The sequence below is a fragment of the Bombus terrestris genome, chromosome 15 (genome assembly GCF_910591885.1).
Source record: "Bombus terrestris chromosome 15, iyBomTerr1.2, whole genome shotgun sequence".
NCBI classification, from domain to species: Eukaryota; Metazoa; Arthropoda; class Insecta; order Hymenoptera; family Apidae; genus Bombus; species Bombus terrestris.
Genome location: NC_063283.1, coordinates 3,096,944 through 3,116,928, shown reverse-complemented (window position 1 = coordinate 3,116,928; position 19,985 = coordinate 3,096,944). Strand labels below are relative to the sequence as shown.

The 19,985-nt window shown below is 39.6% G+C and overlaps 1 protein-coding gene across 1 annotated transcript in view; it reads left to right on the top strand.

The window, feature by feature from the left end:
- LOC100643666 overlaps window positions 1-19,985 on the top strand; it is a 69,849-nt gene that overhangs the window by 23,235 nt on the left and 26,629 nt on the right. The window contains exon 2 of the mRNA XM_003401031.4: window positions 17,758-17,849. Coding sequence (XP_003401079.2) covers window positions 17,758-17,849 — 92 coding nt within the window. The remainder of the gene's footprint in view (window positions 1-17,757; window positions 17,850-19,985) is intronic.

The following is a 19,985-nucleotide window of genomic DNA, read 5'->3' as shown; positions in this document are numbered from 1 at the left end:
TCGGTCGATCGATCGATCGGTCGGAGGAACTTTCGGATCACGTGCCGAGTGTACGTGCTCAAAAATACGGCGCGTGAAAGATCGTACATCTAATGGAAACGCTTCCGAATCCTTTTTACGACGATTTCCACGGAAAAGCCGAGATGGAAACATGATGAGCTGTTTTGAATGTTGCCGTGTATAAAAGCTGGAAGGAAATTGAATTGAATTGAATCGTGGGACGCTAATAAAATTCAAACCGGCGATGGGATATTAATTTCATCTTTGTTTTGTACGCGAATGAAGTTTGTTTAATTAAACGGACGTAAAAGTACGCGGTACGGCGATCCTGGAGAAATTGCAGCATGAGTCAGAGAAATGCCGAGCGAGTGTGTTTCGGATCGATACTCGCGGATACGGAAAAGTTGCGAGAGGGAGTGGACATCGTTGTGTCTTTCAACGGTTCTTCGAAACTTGAAAATGCTTGTCCCGGTCGAAAGTTAAAAAGAAAGTTTCTCGTGCGACGCTTGTTTTAACAGGAAGTATTTGCGCTTACGTTTGAATTCGTTGGTATTGCGTAGCTGATGTTTTAGTACTCTCCGAAGTAATCCTTGTTTCTTAACTATTGTTCTCGAGTTTATTTCTGTTATAAATTCATCGTTTAAATATGTAGAAAATTATCTGTCCGGATATTCAATGAAGATTGAATATTTGATATCGTATATCGTGTATTCTTTATTCTTACTACGAGTTACAAATCCTCTTGCTATATTTAGTTATTTTAATGTAATGTAAGAGAATTTAGCTTCACACTAAGAAAACAATTGGAAAATGAACTTTGCAAGTAAAGTTAGGAATTAATATTATCGAACATGCATAGATGGAAGACTACATAGAATACACCAGAGCCTATAAAAACTATTAATTTGTTCATGTTGAAAATAAACGAAAGGTGTATGCTTACATATAGATGTATATGGGAAGTGGAGGATTAAAGATGGCTGAATTCCGTGCTTTCTTTTCATGTATGCGCAACATGCACCGTTACATCTAAATACGCTTTTGTCTTTTTCTTCTTTTTTCTTCTTCCGGTTTAGTATGTGAGAATGATTCAGTTGACGCGTGATGTTGAACGGTTTTTTTTTCCTTTGTGCCTTTTATTAACACGTTAAGTGCCGTATCACTCATCTGTGAGCAACAGTCAACTTTCCATTCAGGCTATGGTTTATTAGTAATCACACTCCGATTTCTTTTTCGGCAACATACATAAATTCATTCATACATGCTGTTCGTTTTACATATCAAATAATTCTTCACCAACAACGTAATTCTCTATCAATCAACGTACAGTGTAAACAAAAAATCATCGAAATCAACGTGTTAAATATAATAAAATTATATAATAAGCGCAAGTCCATGTTAATTATCGTCGACGATAACGATAGCGAATTACGATTAAGTTATGTTGTAAAAGTTATATCAAAGAAGGATCATTGATCGTCGTTCTGCCATGATTCTCTGCACATCCGTCTTCGGTGGGACATCAAGAGGCACCTATTAGTAATTTAACTGCAAGTTAGCCCGCATCGCGTGTAATTGATCATGATTCATGACTGCCAGCCAAGGCCTCTGCTTTTTCGCCTCTCCGTTTGAAATCGGTCTTCATACTTTTTCACATTCGATTCCTCTTCTCGTTTACTTACGATTTCTCCGTTTTCTAGGATTTAACGAGCAACATACGTCAAATAGCCAGTAAATAACGAGAAAGAAAATACATTAAACATTTGACAGATCGTATACCCTGTTAGAATACTGGAACACGTCATTCGATAATTTCTCGTACCTGATAAACCGCATATTCAAGACTCCTGCACGCTGTAACAATATATTACTTTATGATAAGATAAGGTTACTAATTACTACTAGCCTGTACCATCGGATTTTAGTTCAGTATTATATAACAAGTTACATCAAGGATTAATTACTTCTGGAGCAGATCGTATGCGATCATGGGCGAGAACGTGTAATTCCATTCATAACGTCAAAAGTTCTCGTGACAGAGTCACAGAATCTAATGCCATTTTTAGCACTGTCGACGTGAAAACCTGAGTGGCAGCGTGATGGCCCACTAACATCGACGAGACGAGGCAAGGGAGAACCATCATAATGCGATCGTTAATGATGTTACGCGTATATCTCCAATCCTATTTATTCTACGTATAGAAGCGAATCAGTGGCCGTACGAAATTTCGTTGAAATCCTTAGCGAAGGTCACGTCTGACGTAGCCCTTGTAAGGAAGGAAGTCTCCTTGGAGAATCGGAAGACAAGGGAAAAGGGGAGGACATGGCGCGTAACGGGACTCGCAGGAAAGCGGGTAGTTTTCGGTGAATTGCATACAAAGGAAGAGAGAGCGAGAGATCGATACAAGTCGCGTTCCGGCCGATTCGAATCCCCGAAATTGTCGGCGGCGCGGCGCCGGGTTGGGGCCGGTCCCCATTCGGTAACCTCGAGCTTCCACGAAGTGTAACGCACTCCGTGCATCGACACGTAGAAAAAGAGAGCCAGGCCAACGACTAAAGAAAGAGGGAGCAATACGGAGGGATGCCGGCTGCTTGGCTACTTGCGTAGGTGTGCGTGAAAGTGCGTGCTCGCACGTACACTATCACGTTTTATATTGGGCGTGTGTCATCGCCCCGCTCTCGCTACTACGCGTCCTGAACGCATAAGAGCTCTTTCAAGAATCCTGGAGCACTTTCCTTCGAGCACCGTTTCGCGTTTCCCTCCCCGCCGCTTTTTGCTAATTAGCTTTTTTAGCGTCCTTGCGTCGTCCGCGAACTGTTTCTTAATCTCGTGAACGGCGTCCTAACCGTAGCTTTAAAACCGCCCTTCCCGACACCGCCGGCTCTTTCATCTCGTCCTCCTGCATTATTTCTCCTCTTTTATTATTGCCGTTTTGTACTTTTTCGTTCTCTCTCCCTTTTGATCTATCGCGGGGTAAAATTCAAACGAAAAATCACAGCTCCCGTCCTATTAACGTTATCAAAGGCGTGTAGAACGCGTCGCTTGTTTAATCAAGCACGGTTTCCGTGATCATACACCGTACCGAGTTTAAAACACGCGTGCCTTTGTCCGGTGAAAAACAACGCGAAAAAATATAAGGTTAAATATAGTTACCCGAGTTTGATTATTTGATTATATCGAAGCACTGGTTGACGGATCTTTCGTACCACGAATTTAGCCAGGATGTTTCTATTCCGATAAAGTGTCCCTCGACAGACGGATACGCCTCAGTTCATAAGCGTTGGCATATTACTTTACGGAAAGTCATTAAAAATTCATTAAAATATTTCTGATTATACATCTGCTTTGGAACCGTATGGGCTGCGCAGAAACTTGATATGGTATATCATAACAATTTGAGCTCCATGCGGTATTCTATAAAAATGTTAATGTATAAAACATCAAAGAAAGGCAATGGATGCTGTAAACAAAATGTTATGAATATGTTTTTACGTTACATGTTTGAATAACACGAAACCGTTGTCGATATATTAGATATAATATCGGTGGGTTTGAATTTTTTCAATCACTGAGAAAATACATGCCAATTCAGACTACATGCTTGTTACAGCATATGTCGCGATAAGAAAGATCTGGTGATTGATTAATTCGAATAAATATTTTCCCTCGATTACCGTTCCAATCCATAAAGGCTACCGTTAAAGAAAATGATACTTATGTTATTATAAAATGACACTACATGTCGTTTCAATACATCTTTCTTCATTTTAGGCAGACAAACGAAGGTACATTGATATTTATTGGGTCGAATTTATTTCTTAGCAGTATAAATACAATATCATTTATCTTTGAGAGAAGACTAAAAATAAAACGTTAATAGAACATTAAGAGAACATTAAAAAATATGACATTAGTAAACGATGAAATAGTTGTATGTAAAAGATTATTAATCCAAAAGACGAGTTCACTCGTTTTCCCTGATAAACAAATCAGTTTGTAGTCATAAGAATATGAATTTGTATGAACATCCGCACTCTGTATTATATATTGATTCGGTTCTGGCGCGTTTCTTTTTTCCAATAAACCCATCGTTAACCATTTTACCGTGAATTAAAACGACGATGCATCGCGATAACCATGTTGCAAAGTTTAAAAAAAAAAAAGAAAGAAAAAGTTGTTTCATCTGCATATTTCAGATATAATTATTTACCTAATTGGATAATACGCAATCTCTATATGAGGGATTTTAAAGTAGGATACACGTAATGATTATTGTATCGTCGTAATAAGTACAAATCGTAACAATTTATAGCTTTTCTTTCCTCCACGATGGACGGAATAGAATCGTCGCCCATCCTCCAATGGAACAAGGCATGACAGCGCATCGATACGATCGAAATTAATAAAATCGAAAATAATTATACCGCGACTCTGAGAAACGAAGAGCGATGATTCTGGTCTTGTTATCGGAAAGCCATTACTCGAGCGGAAGCAGCGCGTTTCTCGATCGCTCTTATCCCGCTAATGGCTGCTAGCCGCATCCTCGAAACTTTACTATTCCATCGTCGATCGGTGTCGTCGACTATCCGTCGCGAGGCTTAACACCGCCTAATTACCATCTCGATTAATCACTCGCTTGGGCCATTCACGATCGTCGGACAGCTTCAAGTGCACAGAGTTTCTCAAACAGCGAATCATTTTCGTAAGAAACGTTGCTGCAAGACCGGAAGCGTTCATCGGTCGACATACAAACAGACACGGCAATAACGAAGATACGTTATCCGAGGTAAAGTAGATACGAAAGACGGGAAGATAATGACGAGGACAAGTCCACCCACGATTTTCCTGAACGTGAAATCCGCTTGAATTCTGTTTCCAACTTCAACTCTATCTTCGAGGCTCGTCGTCCTTGTTTCTCGTTAATTCGTTGGTGAAACGAGATTGAACAACTAGCCCCATTGTCGTTTAACTAGGAACTCGTAGATAATTGCGAAATTAATGAAATCTCGTGTCTCGTCTAATGACAATCTTAATTTAGAAGGCTTGACGACGTTGCATGAATTTTTACAGTTGTTTGTAAAGACTGTTATTCGATGAAAATCGTGTAAAATATGAAGTTACGTTTGTACTTTAAGTAAAGACGTTTACGCGGTAAGGGTTAATAGCAAAGACAAACGAATCTCACTTGAAACAATTCAAGGGTGTTAGATTAGTAACATACGTGTATCGCCAACATATTTCAAGAAGCGAAGAGAGAGCTTCTTTTAAAATTGAAATTAATCGCACAATGTAAGAGTTAAACGACCCGAAGGCAACGAGTCAAAGTCTCAGCGTGGCTCGAAGGTTACGTGCAAGCGATGGAACGCTCGTCGAATTTGCCAAGAACGGTCGAACGCGCGAATTCAACGTGGAATCGCGGCAGACGCGGAAATAATTAATCACGGGCGTTGCTCGTCCGGTATCTGAGAGAATTTTCAGCGAGTCGATAGTACGAACGGCCAGGGAATTATTATCCGTGGCAGTCCATTAATACACAACCGAATTAGTCGGATCCTTTCGTTCGAGGTACTCCAGATCGAACGGGTTGCGCATCTTCAGATAGCTTTCCTTATTATTTCATTCGTCTCATTAAGAAATCTGCTTCCGTTGACGCGCGCCGCTGAGTAGAAAGTGAGAATTAACGGGGACCAGAAACCGGCACGGAAATAAAGGGAAAACGACGAAGAAAAAGAGGGAGGAAGAAAAAAAAGGAAAAAGGGAACGTCGAGGAGTAGAGACGAGAAACGCGACGTTATTTCTGGAGTAGGAAAACACCGCGTCTGCCCTGCTCCCGTCGAGCATCAGAAATATCGACGCAGCCACTGTGTATGCGTGCCGACCCGATTCTGAATATTTCGTGGATATAGGAGAACTCCGCTGCTATATATCGTCGGGAAACAAGCAATTTATATAACTAAAAGTCGTACAGAGTATTTGAGTACGGGACAAACTGACGATACGACTGGAAAAGAGATCATGAATGTAAGTATATTAGCCGATAGCCAAACCTTTCCATGATACGAGTCATATACAATGGCAGTGAGAAGTAAGTTCGTAAAGTAAGAAATATAAAAAGACATTTTAATTTCACGGAATGGATTTGTATTTAACAAGTACAGTGAACAAAATATAATATAGAACAGGAAAGGGATGTTTGTTACCAACATGGTGAAAAATCTTTAGTAATAATAATCTATTTTTATTTCGGTTTAGAGATGAATTCGCCTTCTTTATACTCATCCGTCCGTATTTTGTATATTTATATAAATCATTTATACGCTGACCTAGCCATAAATTTACTTGACCTATTCTTTGCTTAAATATACTAATACGATCTTAACGCGAAAAATGTTTACCAGTAAAAGTTGTTAAAATTCATCGTGTATCGATAATAAACCTTCTTTTATTCACCACCGTATTTGCAATCATTTGGAAAAGTTCAAGTACTTACGGACGATAGTGTATATCCAGAAAACACGAAGGGATTTTGATTGAGAAAGATCTTTATACGGAAGCTTTCCGATTCTTTCTATGGCTTCCACCCTCTTTTACTCGGCGGTATTACACGCTCGAGTGAATACAGCATATAGAGGATTCGAAAGCCCAACATTTACGTCCCGTTCCTATTGCATTTGAATTTTTTCTCCTTTCCAACACGGTGTATCGATTCATAGGAAACTTTCTGCTTGATCTTGGAACACAGAGAGCTTTGAAAATCCCAGTATGATTTCGTTCGTCGAATATTCGATCTCGTTTCACTTTGTTCACCTGTGACCGGTATATGTCGCAAACCGATTCGTTTCTTTTTTCTTTTATCCGTCTCATTCTCTTTCGCCAGCAAAATTGCAGACTTCGATACGCGTTTGGAAAAAAAGAGTGCGTCCGATTGCGCGGTAGTACATGTTCGTATAAATCCACGTGCCAAGATTAATCGCGTGTTCGGTCGGCCAGATTTACGCGCGCTTTGACAGAGATTCGTTCGACTGTTGAACGAACAGGGGATTCGTCGAAAATTGATTTCACCGAAATCAACCTCTTTGTAACTCGGCAATCAAATGAAAGGGATTTTGCAATAAAAAGCAAAGTAACAAAAATTAATTAAAAGTCGGGCACTTTTTCCAACGTGTCTTTTTAAATATACGATTAATGCTAAAGATGATCTCTCTATATATCGCATATTATTAATACAACGAATAATCGACTATTCTTTGCGTGCTTTTAGTAAATATCTTGTAACTGTTATATAAATATATCTTCAGGCTCGTTTCAAATTTGACCTATATTATATTCGCGATAACCGTGCCTCGTTAGTGCTAATGAGATTTCAGAATGTTTTTTATAATGTACACGTAGAAGATTGGTAAAAGTGTTGGAATACTTTAGAAGTATGTCGTTCTAAATTTTAAATAATACTCCTTAATCTTTAATTTACGCTCCTTATCTTATCTTAGGCAATTTTCAAAATTTGGAAAAAATCCTGCTTATCTGATCCGTATCTTAAAAGCTAGGTAATCTGAGAATAGAGAACTTTCCTGGAATCTTGTTTTCGAAACGTCGAATGTCGTTGGAATATCGTAATTACGTAATTTATGTCTATCCGAACCGCGGATTTTTATTAACATACGTAAAGAAGCGGAATCTGTATAACAATTTATTTCACTCGTTAAATCTCATAACGAGTACTTCGTTCTGAATATTCTACATATTTTAGCATATTACGCGCGTTTTATACGTTTTTGCTTATCCTTTAAAATTTCCCATAAATGCATGAATATTCGTAGTCTGCGTATTTCGCTTTTGTACATACACGCAGATGCCAATATTTCGTATCTACCGGTCTTTTAAAATCGATTCACCGTGTAATCACGACAGGAAAAGAAAGCCGAGAGAAAGAGCAAGAACACGAAACATTGACCAAACATCGTTAGTGAACTAATTTCTGTATCCAGAGGGTGGTAAAGAAAGGAAGCAAAAACGAAGTATACAGAAGGGATCTCGATGTTGTAGGAGATTTCCAGTGGAGGAGAAAAACCTGACAAAGGGGATTACGGAACAAAGGAATTAGCGAATTAAAAACGGTGAAAACAGGAAAGGACGAAGCGCATCTCGGCCATTGAGATTCCATCCGCGAGCGTATTAGCCGTAGTTGCGCCAGCGGGAAAGATGCGCCGAAGCTGAAGGAGGATCGTTGGCTGCAGACGGAGGCCGATAGGGGAGAATGGGTCTGATAAATCGATTTCACGCTCGCGTTGCTCGGGCGCAAATTAATCCGGTGAATGCGACTGAATCGTCCCCGGAAAACGCTTCGACTCGCGCGAAGAGAACCAAAGATCTATGAGATTCAACGCCAGCCTAGAAGCTTGACTCGCACGGAAACAAATACGTGGTTCGTTTATATTTATAATACGATATATAATATATAAAATTGTGTGTTATAAATATTTCTTTCTAAATATTAGTGTCAATGCCACTGATAATTAATGTCAATAAATCAGCGAAACGAGCGCACGCTATCGCGACACGCAGATACGCACTAACATTCCACACGAGACACAATAACCCCTTATCTCGTTTGATATAACGAGGCGCAAATAACAAAAGCGTGCGGGATGCGGATTTAATTTTGATTTATCGATGCGAGGGGTAAGTGAATGCAGACGAATACTATAAACTCCCATTCATAAGCGAGTCGTGTAAAAGCTACGCTGATCGACTCCATAAATTGAGATATACTGGAAAGTAAGTTAAGTGGAGTTAGTGTAAACTGGAACGGTTAACTTTGCATTTTGATAAGGTAAGTCAGAAAGCGAGAAAACCGCTCGACTCCATCGACAGGTATCATAGATAGATTTTAAAGTATAAGAAAATGAAACCTTTTGTTGAGAATAGGATTTGACTGCTAAGGAAAATATAATCGATAATATTCTTCCGTTATAACATCGTGCTCAAAGGTTCGTCGTAGACTTTTGATTTTATTAGCAAGGCTCGTTCGTTATAACTTTCATAACGTTTCAGAATTGTTTGTTAGAATGAAATCCCATTTATCTGGACTTGTTTGGGGACAAACAGTTTATATAATTGGAGTTTATACAATAAGAGTTTATCAATCTTCCCCGCTACCTATTATTTTTTGTTCGCGTAATAGGAGCTAGCGTTCAGATAAACGAATTCAATCAACGAAAGTTCATTTAATACGGGCGTTAACTAAACTTTCGTTCCAATAACTTCCAATAACTGTACTTTACTATACGGTAGAAAAAACACAAAACATACAATAATTTTACAGAACGGATTTATATTTAATAAGAGCGGCGAACAAATATAATACGCACGACAGATTAGATAACTGTTACCAACGTGGTAAACTAATTTTAGTGCAAACATTAGTTTAATAACGTTCTTTTATCCGCCACTGTACTTAGAAGAGGCATTGTATTGATATGAACATGAACGATACGATTAACAGTGGATATTTGCGTAAAATATCGAGCAGTTTGTAACATCCGTCGTGAGTCATACTACGTCACATGCCTTTGCCAGTCCCGCCGAACCTCCGTACCAACTATAATTACGAAGTTTAATTGACTAACGAGTGCAGACGGGGATCGGCGAACCAGTGCAGAAATGGAGCTCTGATTGGTCCATTCACTAAACCCGACTTCGTTCATTCACGTAGCAATTAATTCGAAAGCGTCTAGCTGCAGGAGTCGAGTATAATGTTCCTCGTAGAAACTTCTCTTCCCGCAATAAAAAAAAAAAAAAAAAAAAAAAAAAAGAAGAAGAAGAAGGAAGGAACGAGTCAGAGAACGTATCGATATCGGTAGTTTCACGACCGAATCTGCAAGTCGACCCGGCTCTACCAACGATATTCCACGGTATATTTCGATCAGTTGGCGTAACTCGCCTGCAACGAGAAAAGAAATCTCACGAATTGAAACCACTGTATAGGCACTTTATTTCTTTCGTTTGAATTATTATTCAGCAATGAAACGTTGGGATAATACAATTCTTTATCGATTATCGAATTAGAAGCACTTGAAACTTTTAACATTCGTTACTTTTTTTTTTTAAGAAAATTAAAAAACGTAAGTGAATTCTATTAGCAATTATTGAAATATATTTTATTGGATATATACATAAGGACGTTTATAGAGAAAGTCCATGAAATGAGACGATAAGTCGAGCAAATTGTTGGTCGATGAATTGAGAGTTTTGGTTCTATTTTTTAGTATTAGTTACGTTTTTATCGATAACCATAGTCTCAAAAAGCTTTGTTCTGAGAAACACTGCGTTTATGATCGTCTACGTTTCTATTTATACATATAATAAAATGCCAGAAGTATTGTGTCTGTGCATTCAATAAAGAAGATAAAACGGTCATCCAGGAACAGCTCATAAGCTACGGAGTCGAAAGATCTAATCTTTGGAATTTTTGCCTGCCCGTTTGTTTCTCTATTTCTCCTCGCATCACGTAAAAACTACCGAACGAATTTTTAATCTTGTTTTCTCCTTCTTCTTGCGCGTGTGTAGCACAGTGTCCGGACAAGAAAATCAGAGATACGTTTCATCTCGATCCGTTTTGCAGAAGCCGAGAAGCTGCTTCAGCAATTCCAACAATCGAGAACAATTTACCATTTATCTAATAACAATACGCGCGTGTATATAATCCATTCTTCTAATCCTGTCTGCATAACCAATTCACTTACAAAACTGAATTTTCCGTGTCCTAGTTCGATTCGACCAACAACTATACCGAGACGACCGAAACATCGAAGCAGCAGCTTTGCATTGTCGCTCGGTCAAATCGCCTGTATGTTTGTCAAATATCTACAATTGCTCGATTTATGATGAAATTTAACACCGGTTTAGTCGGCACCTGATAAAGTTGATAATTTCACGAGGTCGTTGAACGAACAGATCGTCGAATTGAGTGGAATCTTCTCAGGCTGGCGCAAGGTTTCCCTCGCTAACGGACATATCCCGGTGCCACGGGACACATGTGAAATCGGGATAGTGGGCATGGGAACACACGAAATGCAGATCCGCCTTCGCATATGCCTTAACGCACGCACGTATGCGCGCCGTACACCGAATTAACAACGACCTAATTGACCGTCGCTAATTCCCTCGTTCTCAACGCCTGGCCTCCCCCTCGTCGGTTGCGTCCACGTCGCGTTTTACGACGGACATCGTTAACGCCGACAGCGTCTCTCAAACTTTCTTCCCGTCTCCACTCGATCAACACCGAGAGAGCTACAACTAGAAACTTGGTCGATGCAAGTTTTCTACTCGACACCGTTCTTTTCTATCGCGTGTTTTTGCGACCGCGAACCCAATTTCTCGGGGCTCGACTTTCCCACTAAAGTATTGTACGTCGATCATTATATATCGTAATTTCATAATGGAACTGTGTCGTTTTTCGAATATGCCTGTCATATCACGAACGTGTCGCCTCTTCGAATATTTTTCAACGTGCAGTGACTCACGAAAGTATTGGAACGCTCTTAGGGACTTTCTATGTACGTTCTCGCACGAAAGTTTGGAAAGTTAATTATATTGGCTCGAGAGTGGAAAAAATTAAATAGCTGAGAAAAGAAATTACGTAATAGAGACATGGGCGAATAATAAGTACACAACGAAGAAATTATATACTAGTAATATATTAATGGTTTTATTAAAACACGAGTGCAATTTAGAACTCAGAATGTACAGCAAATAGCAAAATTGTATCGAGACTGGAACATGCCCTAATTATTTCATCGTGATTATATCAAGGGTATTTGAAACGGGTCTGAAAGCGTATACGGAAGTTACAAAATATTTATTGCAAGCATACACTTTGCATAAGGTCGAAGATATTTGTACATTCAATCATTCACTATTTAGCGAGACTATCGTTAGCACTAATTATATATACGTTCAACGCTGTGTACTATTTCTACTGTCTTCTAATCTTTTGCTAGGTGTGTATGTTTGCAGCACACGTCTCGTAATTTCTATATACATTTCTGAATTCGTTTCAAACGTTGCTATTATAATCGAGGCAGTCGCGTCTCGTTACAGTGCCAACAAAATTTCGAAAATTTCCATGCTATGCGAATAATATATTGATAAAATAATTGCGTGGTAAGCGTCCGGATGCTTTCGGCTAAGCAAGCTGTTTTCCTGAAAAGCTTCACGGAGTTGTGTCACTTTTACACACACACACACACACACGTGCAATATCATGGACGTATCGCTTCTTCAACGGGTTTTCAAACTAATTCCCGTCGAAGCTGATATTTTGGACCCGTGTTCTTGCAACTTTGGTCACCGCGATGGCATTAAAGATAAGCTTCCTCTTTAAACGGAAGCTCGAATCCCGTACACAGAGTCGCGAACTAAAAATATCGACGGGAGGCATCGATCAGAGGGAACCGGATTCGGACGCCAAAGTATTCGGCCTTGATCAAGTCGACCTGCGTTCAATTCGTCTCAATCGGACTTCGTTTCCTCTCAAAGGGTCAGAAAAAAAATTTGCGCCTCAAAGCCAACGAAGTTGTGCGTTCGAAATAGAAGAGGGGCTTGGCTCGCGATTCGTCATTCTGGCGAGTACGAGCGTTGGAGCGTGGGTCGTCTGAGCGTAGGTATTAAATGAACTGTAATTATCATTTATGCTTTGGCAGACTTCACGCTTCGTGTTTTGTCCGTTCCCGGTGAACGATACGTGAAAAACCCGAGCGAGAAACAGCGCCGAGAACGCGACGATGGTTACAGGTTTGCTTTTGTCCGGCCTCTTTTGTCTGCTTTTCACGCGGGATACTATTTCGCGAAGATAGTGAAAGTATTTAAGGAGTCAATTATCCATCGTACCGGCCAGCCTCGATATTCAATGGAGCTGTATTTAACACTTATTATATAACACTACTAGTTTTCTACTAAACATATGTTTGTCGTAAATAACTTCTATATTTAGACCGGTTTCAAATTTTTGATTAGTGTACTCGTGACGATTGTGTCTCGTTATAGTAAATGGAATTTCAAAATGCATACAGTATATCGTTAAATTCAACGATTTCCACGGTATTTGTTCTTTTAATTACTTTATTATAAATCTCACAATTCGTCCGTATCATACACGTGTCTTATAACGTAAAATAATAAAGTAAGATTCGTTAGACTTTTATGATAATCGCAATAAGTAGATATCCTGGTAATTATAGCATCGTAATATATTATACGACAGATTTTTTTACGGGAAAGCGTTCGAATACTTCTGTGCGCGAATAATCCTGTAAATGATACGACATTAAACTTCAGTTTAAAAAAATGGACGCGGCCCTTATTTTTGCCGCAACAAACGTCAAGCGAAAATATCGCTTTCGACGGGGAATTCGCGAAGAACATCGACAAACCCTCGGTGAAACTGGGCTCGCGCAAATAACTCACGTTTCCTCGCCAGACAAAGTTTCCTCGATGGTTGGAATTTATCAAGGAATTCAGTTAGCTCGGATTTAACCGAGCAACCGTAATTTCCATCCCCCGAGGAGAGAAAGAGTTGGTCGAATTACCCGACAGTCGAAGACATTCTACTATTCCTACTGGGTATTGGAGAGGCGAGACGAGGTCTTTTTTCAAGTACGGTTTACCGAGATTAAATATTTTCAGATTACCGAATGACGAACCTTCCACGCCACCGTGAACACAGGTCGATTAAAACCATGAACCATTACTTTGTTATAACACGAATTTCAAAAGTTGTGCAATACGAATTCGTTGATCAAATTAAATGATTTTGATTGCGGATAACCATTATATACGATCAAAATCTGTTTGGCTGCTGGTGGTTATCGATGAGAAAGATTTGTTTGGTTACCAATAACCATTATGTGTGGTGAAAATATCGTGCGATTTACTAGCGGCCATTATCGACGCCGATAAACTTCTTTTTTTATCGCTTTCCATCATCTTCGATTTCACAATGCTATTAGTAACATTGAAACTATCAATAATACTGATCAAAATATTCGACGATGATCGACAATAACCAAGAAGATAGATCGTCATCGATAGTGAGAATAGTACTAATCAAAAAATACTTCCATCGCCAATACTGGTTACCAGCAAGCAAAAAATGTTCTCATCGTCGATAATGATTACTCGTAACTAAAACCGATTTCCGTAACTAAAAACGATTATTAACAACCAAACAGTATCTGTAATGGTTATTTGTAATTAGGTGCAATATGAAAAATTGATATCTTCCAATAATTTCACTTTTTCGAACATTTGTTTAAAGACGCGTTTCGACGATCGGTATCATCGACGATAATATTGACAATAATATTAAGGTTATCGAACTTGAGGCTCTCAACAGGAACGCTCAAAGAGCCGCTCTAGACGATCAATGTGTTGTAAATACAACGTTGAAGACCTTAAATATCAGCGATAATACTGATCGACTGCGCGCTCTGTAATGATCACTGCCTTGGATTCGTCTTTTCCGTAGAAATTTTAAACAAATAGCCATTATTTTTGGTGTCCGATTGAAACGTAAAGGTGACGAAGCAGGCGATCGATGTAACGAGGTCCTGTAGAAGTTGGAGTATCATTAACGGAGAAAAATGTGGGTCATCGCGGAATTTTGATTGGCCGTTTAAACCGCGTAGAGTCGTGGCGATGCCGCGAACGGAACCTTCATAAACATGCGCACATGTGCGCTGTTTATGGGAACGAGATTGACGTCAAGGGTGACCAAAGGAAAAAAGGACGGCTCGCAAAAAGATCGGCCAAATGTACGCGCGAACAAGGTCCCTTCGATGGACCGAACGACCAACTTTATCCCTTGACGCAAACGATGCTCAAAGAACTTCCAACTTTCCTCCCCTCCTTTTTTTTCAGTTTTTCCGCTTAACGCTCGTTTAATCGCATCCCAGAGGCGTCTTGCACTATTAGTTGGCAACTAATAACGTTAGCGAACTCGCAACAAATCGTAGTTCGTAAAGTTCACTTGAGCAAACAGTTTTTACAATTTTGCGAGTTGCAAGTTAGGTAACTGATACGTCGCTTGCCAAAATAAGCAAAACCTTAAATACGCGAAATCGTGGAAAAAGTGTTGCAATTTCCTCTGCAAGCAGAGGATATTATTAGTGCACTTTATAAATATTTGTAGCGATATATTATTGTGCAAGCTACAACTTGTAACTTGACTGAATCGATAACAAAATTAATAATATTATTCACGTTCGTATGAAATTTCTCGTATAATTATTTATGACTCGCGTTATCTAAAAGCGTCAAATATGAGAAATATTACCATCGACTGACATTTAATCCGTACAATTTACTCGCGATATTTTATCCATTCTATTGATTCTATCGTGCAGGAAAAGATATTGGTATCGGTAATTTGTAATTTTCAAAATTTCACTAATAGTTGGTTAGATCGTGCGGGATCTTTTTTCGCAAACGAGAGCTTGCACAGGGTAAAGCGTGCACGTGCACGCAGCAGAGGAAATTAATAATGGAGCAAAACGAGATATCCACAAATCAGTTAGACATGGCGTAATAAACGTTTTCGCATTAGCGATAATTATATCGTACGTGGACGTTCAGCAGCGGATTGGCCGCATCATTTTGCGAACGCTCGTGTAACGCATCGGCTCGTGACGAATATTAAATTCTGGTGGCACTGGTCTGTCGCAAATATTTCGTGCCGAGGCTGCACCTTGTGGCCGTAATTGAATTCATATAACGCGGATTATGGCACGTAATGCGGCCTGAAAATCATCCCGACCGAGAGCTTTGTAACTCGTGCGAGTATTGTAATAACTACGCTGTGTCACATGCTATAAAATTTTCAATTGCTTATAGATAACTTTTATTAAAATATATTATACTATAATATAATATAAGTTTCATTAACACTCTTATGTAACACCTTTATCGCGATTTTATTGTTGAAGTTTGAAACAAATTTGAAAATATATATAAGAACTGCAAGATATTTATTGCAAACATTCGCTTCGTAGAAATTCGCAAAGGGGGCTATATTTGACGCTTATTATATATTCGATGCATGACTATGCACAAATAATTCCCGTCTTCCCTTAAACCCAATTAGAATCTTGATATCGATCGATAACGACAGCCGCGTGTCATAAAATTTTCGTCTCGTCGTCTGTCGACGTGACAGCTGTTTTTAAAGGATTAAAGTACAGCTTATCGAAAGGAAGCAAGCGTTTGATCGCAGAACGAGTACGCGATAGCGCATGAACGGTAGCGTAATCGCAAAAAGACGTGACACAATAACAACGAGGTTACATGGAAAAGAGAGCCTCTGGCGCGTCAACGTCGGAATGATTCATTCGATGCGATTATAGTCTTGTCAGAATTCGCACGATTCGGCCAGCAACGTCGTAACCGGTTTTGATTTCCGGCTAGAACGTCAACAGGAAATTAACGACAAATCGAATGCCGTAACAGTCAGGTGGATAGCTTTAAATCCGTTAGACAATCGGGAAGTAATTATGGCTTTGAATTTGCGTCGCGTCGACCCAATTAGACTAGCCTGAATTAAATGCATTTTCCGATCAATTCGCAATCTACCGTGGAATTCATCGGCCATTGCGATGCGCGCACGGAAGGAGAAGGTAATCGTGAAAGTATAGTACAGAACCGGTTGCAATGGAAACGTAACGAAATTACGTTGATTCGCGTGCGTCCACTGAAATCGTCGGTCTGTAAAACGTACGTATTACAGACGGTACAATACATCTCGTAGCTACGAAGCCGATGAAAAATTCTCAACGATAGAAGCTCCTTAAAAGGCAAATTGATCGGCTCCACTTTCTAGAAAATTACTAATTTCACGCAGGTACTCGCCATTATCTAGGTACATACATATCTATACTACATACAGTGACGGATAAAGGAAAGTTAGAAAAAATTGATTAAGATCGATAGATGATAAATTTCGTACTAAAAATTGTTTACTATATCGATAACAGTCGTTTATTCGTTATCTCTCATTAAGTATGATTTTGCGAAATTACTGTGTTAAATATCACGAAAAAGAAACGTTCATCGAGATAAGAGTAATTAGTTTTAGCGAATAGACTTAAGTTTCTAGATTTTGTAACTTATGTCTCTAGAGGTTCGCATCTTCCGTCATGGAAAAAACGACACAACGTTTCTGGTTATCCGATAGATTCAACCTTTGAGAGGATAGACATTTTAACAATGTCCTTATAAGTTAAAACTTATAACTAAGGATTCCAATAGCTACTTGTCTACCAGCTGTAGCAAGTAGAACAAAAGTATCCATGAATTCTGTCGAGTGGAGGAATGGACAAGGTTGGAACGGTCGATAGTTGGGAAAACGGAGGCAGGAAGCAAAGTTGGTGGCGTTTGTGAAAATTGAACTAGAGTTGGCCCTAGAGGCAGCGAGCTTGCTCATTGTTCGACTGGATGTCAAGGACCTCTCATTCTCTCTGTCTCTCGATGTAATTAGCATCGAAGCACGGGAAACGCGGACCGCTGTTTGCCGGACGCGTTTCCCGCGGGCAAATTTCGGAACAAGGGCATTCCCGCGGGACTCTTGCCAGCAAACTATAATCCTCTGCTCGCCGCACAGAGGGATCGATTTTCCTTTCGAACGCCGCCCGCTCGTTAAAATATGCGCAACAAAGGGAAGAGAATATTTCTCTAACGATTTCCACTGGTCGACTCTGTTGCAGGACCGTCCCCAGATTTCAGCAGGCACACGCTGGTTAGACCGCGAGTCTATCACGGCAGGACCAGGCGGCACATCTCCTCGACCAAAGAGAACGTAAGTTGCATTTCTCGATGCTTCGTCACTCTCTTCTTATATACGCAATATATCTACGTTTATCGTATTTTCTAATACAATATAATGTAATATATAGTATATTTAATCCTTTGTATACTCAGAATCTGCCGTGACACGTTGTAGCATGAGTTTTATCGTTTATTAAGTTATTGAAAATAAAATTCGCATTCAAAGATATTGTCTTTCTTGTGATTAGAAGATAGTCTCATTCGTGCGACTATTTTAAGCATTTTAGAAAAAAATAAAACAGTGGTTATTTTGATTTCGTCGAGGAAAGATTCATAAATTATTTCATCCTAGAGACAGACTTATTTTTAGATATTTTAGATCTTTTTTAGTTATCGATTTAACGCAGTCTACAGTACGTTCGAAAAGGATGATTCTTTGGATAATTACTTTTCCGAGCGATTATTCGCACGATCACTTTTTAAACGTTAACATCGACGTATAGATAACAAGCGGGGACTATCGTTTTTTAATAACTACACTTACCATGTACATCGTTCGAGTAATTTAAATTCCAGCCACGTACAATTTCTAAACTAACGACACAATTAAAACAATGTTCATCGTTCGATTGTTGTTAACAATAGCAACGGTTCCTTGTTTAGATCTTACGGTAAAAGCGCGGTATATCGTTGGAATAATTATGAGCGATAATCGCTCGTGTATTTATATCACTTCCTTTTCAATTCTATCACGATTGCGAAGTCGCCTTATCTGCATTTCTATTACACGCTTTACGCACATTACACACTTATTACCGCGTATTGACAAGCAGCGTTACTTCGTCGCTATCTATACAGCAGCTACAAAAAGTATCGACGATAAATTTTCCGATGAAGAGTTTTTTAAATTCAACATTTCATTTACATGGCGAGAAATTTCTCTAGTCGTACGAAGCACCGCTAAATCATACGAATATTTCACTGAATCTGATTAATTGCATATACAAATGCTATGAAAAGTACAACAGCGGGTCGATAGCTTCCGTAGCCACTGTATATTCCCATTTAGAGACACTTGGTTGGAGGAAAAAAGCGGCTCGTCTGCGTCGAACCTTACCATGGCGGCGAGATTTCTCGTGAATTATCTTATGCGCGGGGAAGAACAAAAATCGATGAGTAATTAGCAAACGCTGCGACTGTCTCGGGCACATGTCTGCATTTACGCAGCCGACTTGGAATGCTAGATACGGGCCGCCGCGTCGACGCTGCAACAATTTCGATGCAAATGTCGCGCCGCACTGCGAATACGTAATCCAGAATAGCAGCATTAACTCCGACCTACCTGTCGCACAGAGACGAGAGGTCGCGGCAGAAATTTCATCGATGACACGCCAGGGCGAGGATATTCGACCGCGACGAAGCCGAGCCTGGAGCTTCCATCGCGTCGTAAGCTCCATCACGGACTTCGTCACGGTTTTCGTTCGCGCATCATGTTCGCTCCGAAGCTGTTCCGGAGATGTGTTTTGTGCCGAGCTATTTTTAAGCCGATGAATCCTCTTAACGCGAGATGCGTTGAAAACAAAATAAACGAAGCGGCTCCGTAGTATTTTCGACGCGAGGTAGATGGACGAGGATAGTCTGTGGTTGAAACCGAGCGAAGTATCGACGAATCCCTATCAAACAACATAAAAATACTCGCAGCTACTAATTATCAGAGCACAGGTATTTGCTTATTTAGGAGAAGTTTGACGGTACAAAGAACGCGTAGAACGCACTTGACAGGCAAAAGTGCGAAGGGTACACGGGAGAAAGGAATGTGAAATTTGAACATTTCTCGGAGAACGAAAATTTATTCTTCGGTGTAAATACAACGTGGCAATTTCGTACTTTCTCATAGATATCGCGTGAAAATGAAACCTTTTATCCTTCGTTTTATTCTGCATCATCCTCAGCTTTTACTTGTAATTTTAGATAATATATGGTACGTTAAACCGTGTGAAATGAAAAATGCCGTGTGCAACTCAATTTCTTATAATTATTGTAAAGCTGGGAAAATTAATGCGATATAACCAGCGGCAAAAAGCACACACATGACCATACGGAAATATGTCAAACTGAAAATGCGTTAAAATTCCTCGTTTTTACCCTTCGTATATAAAATATTCAA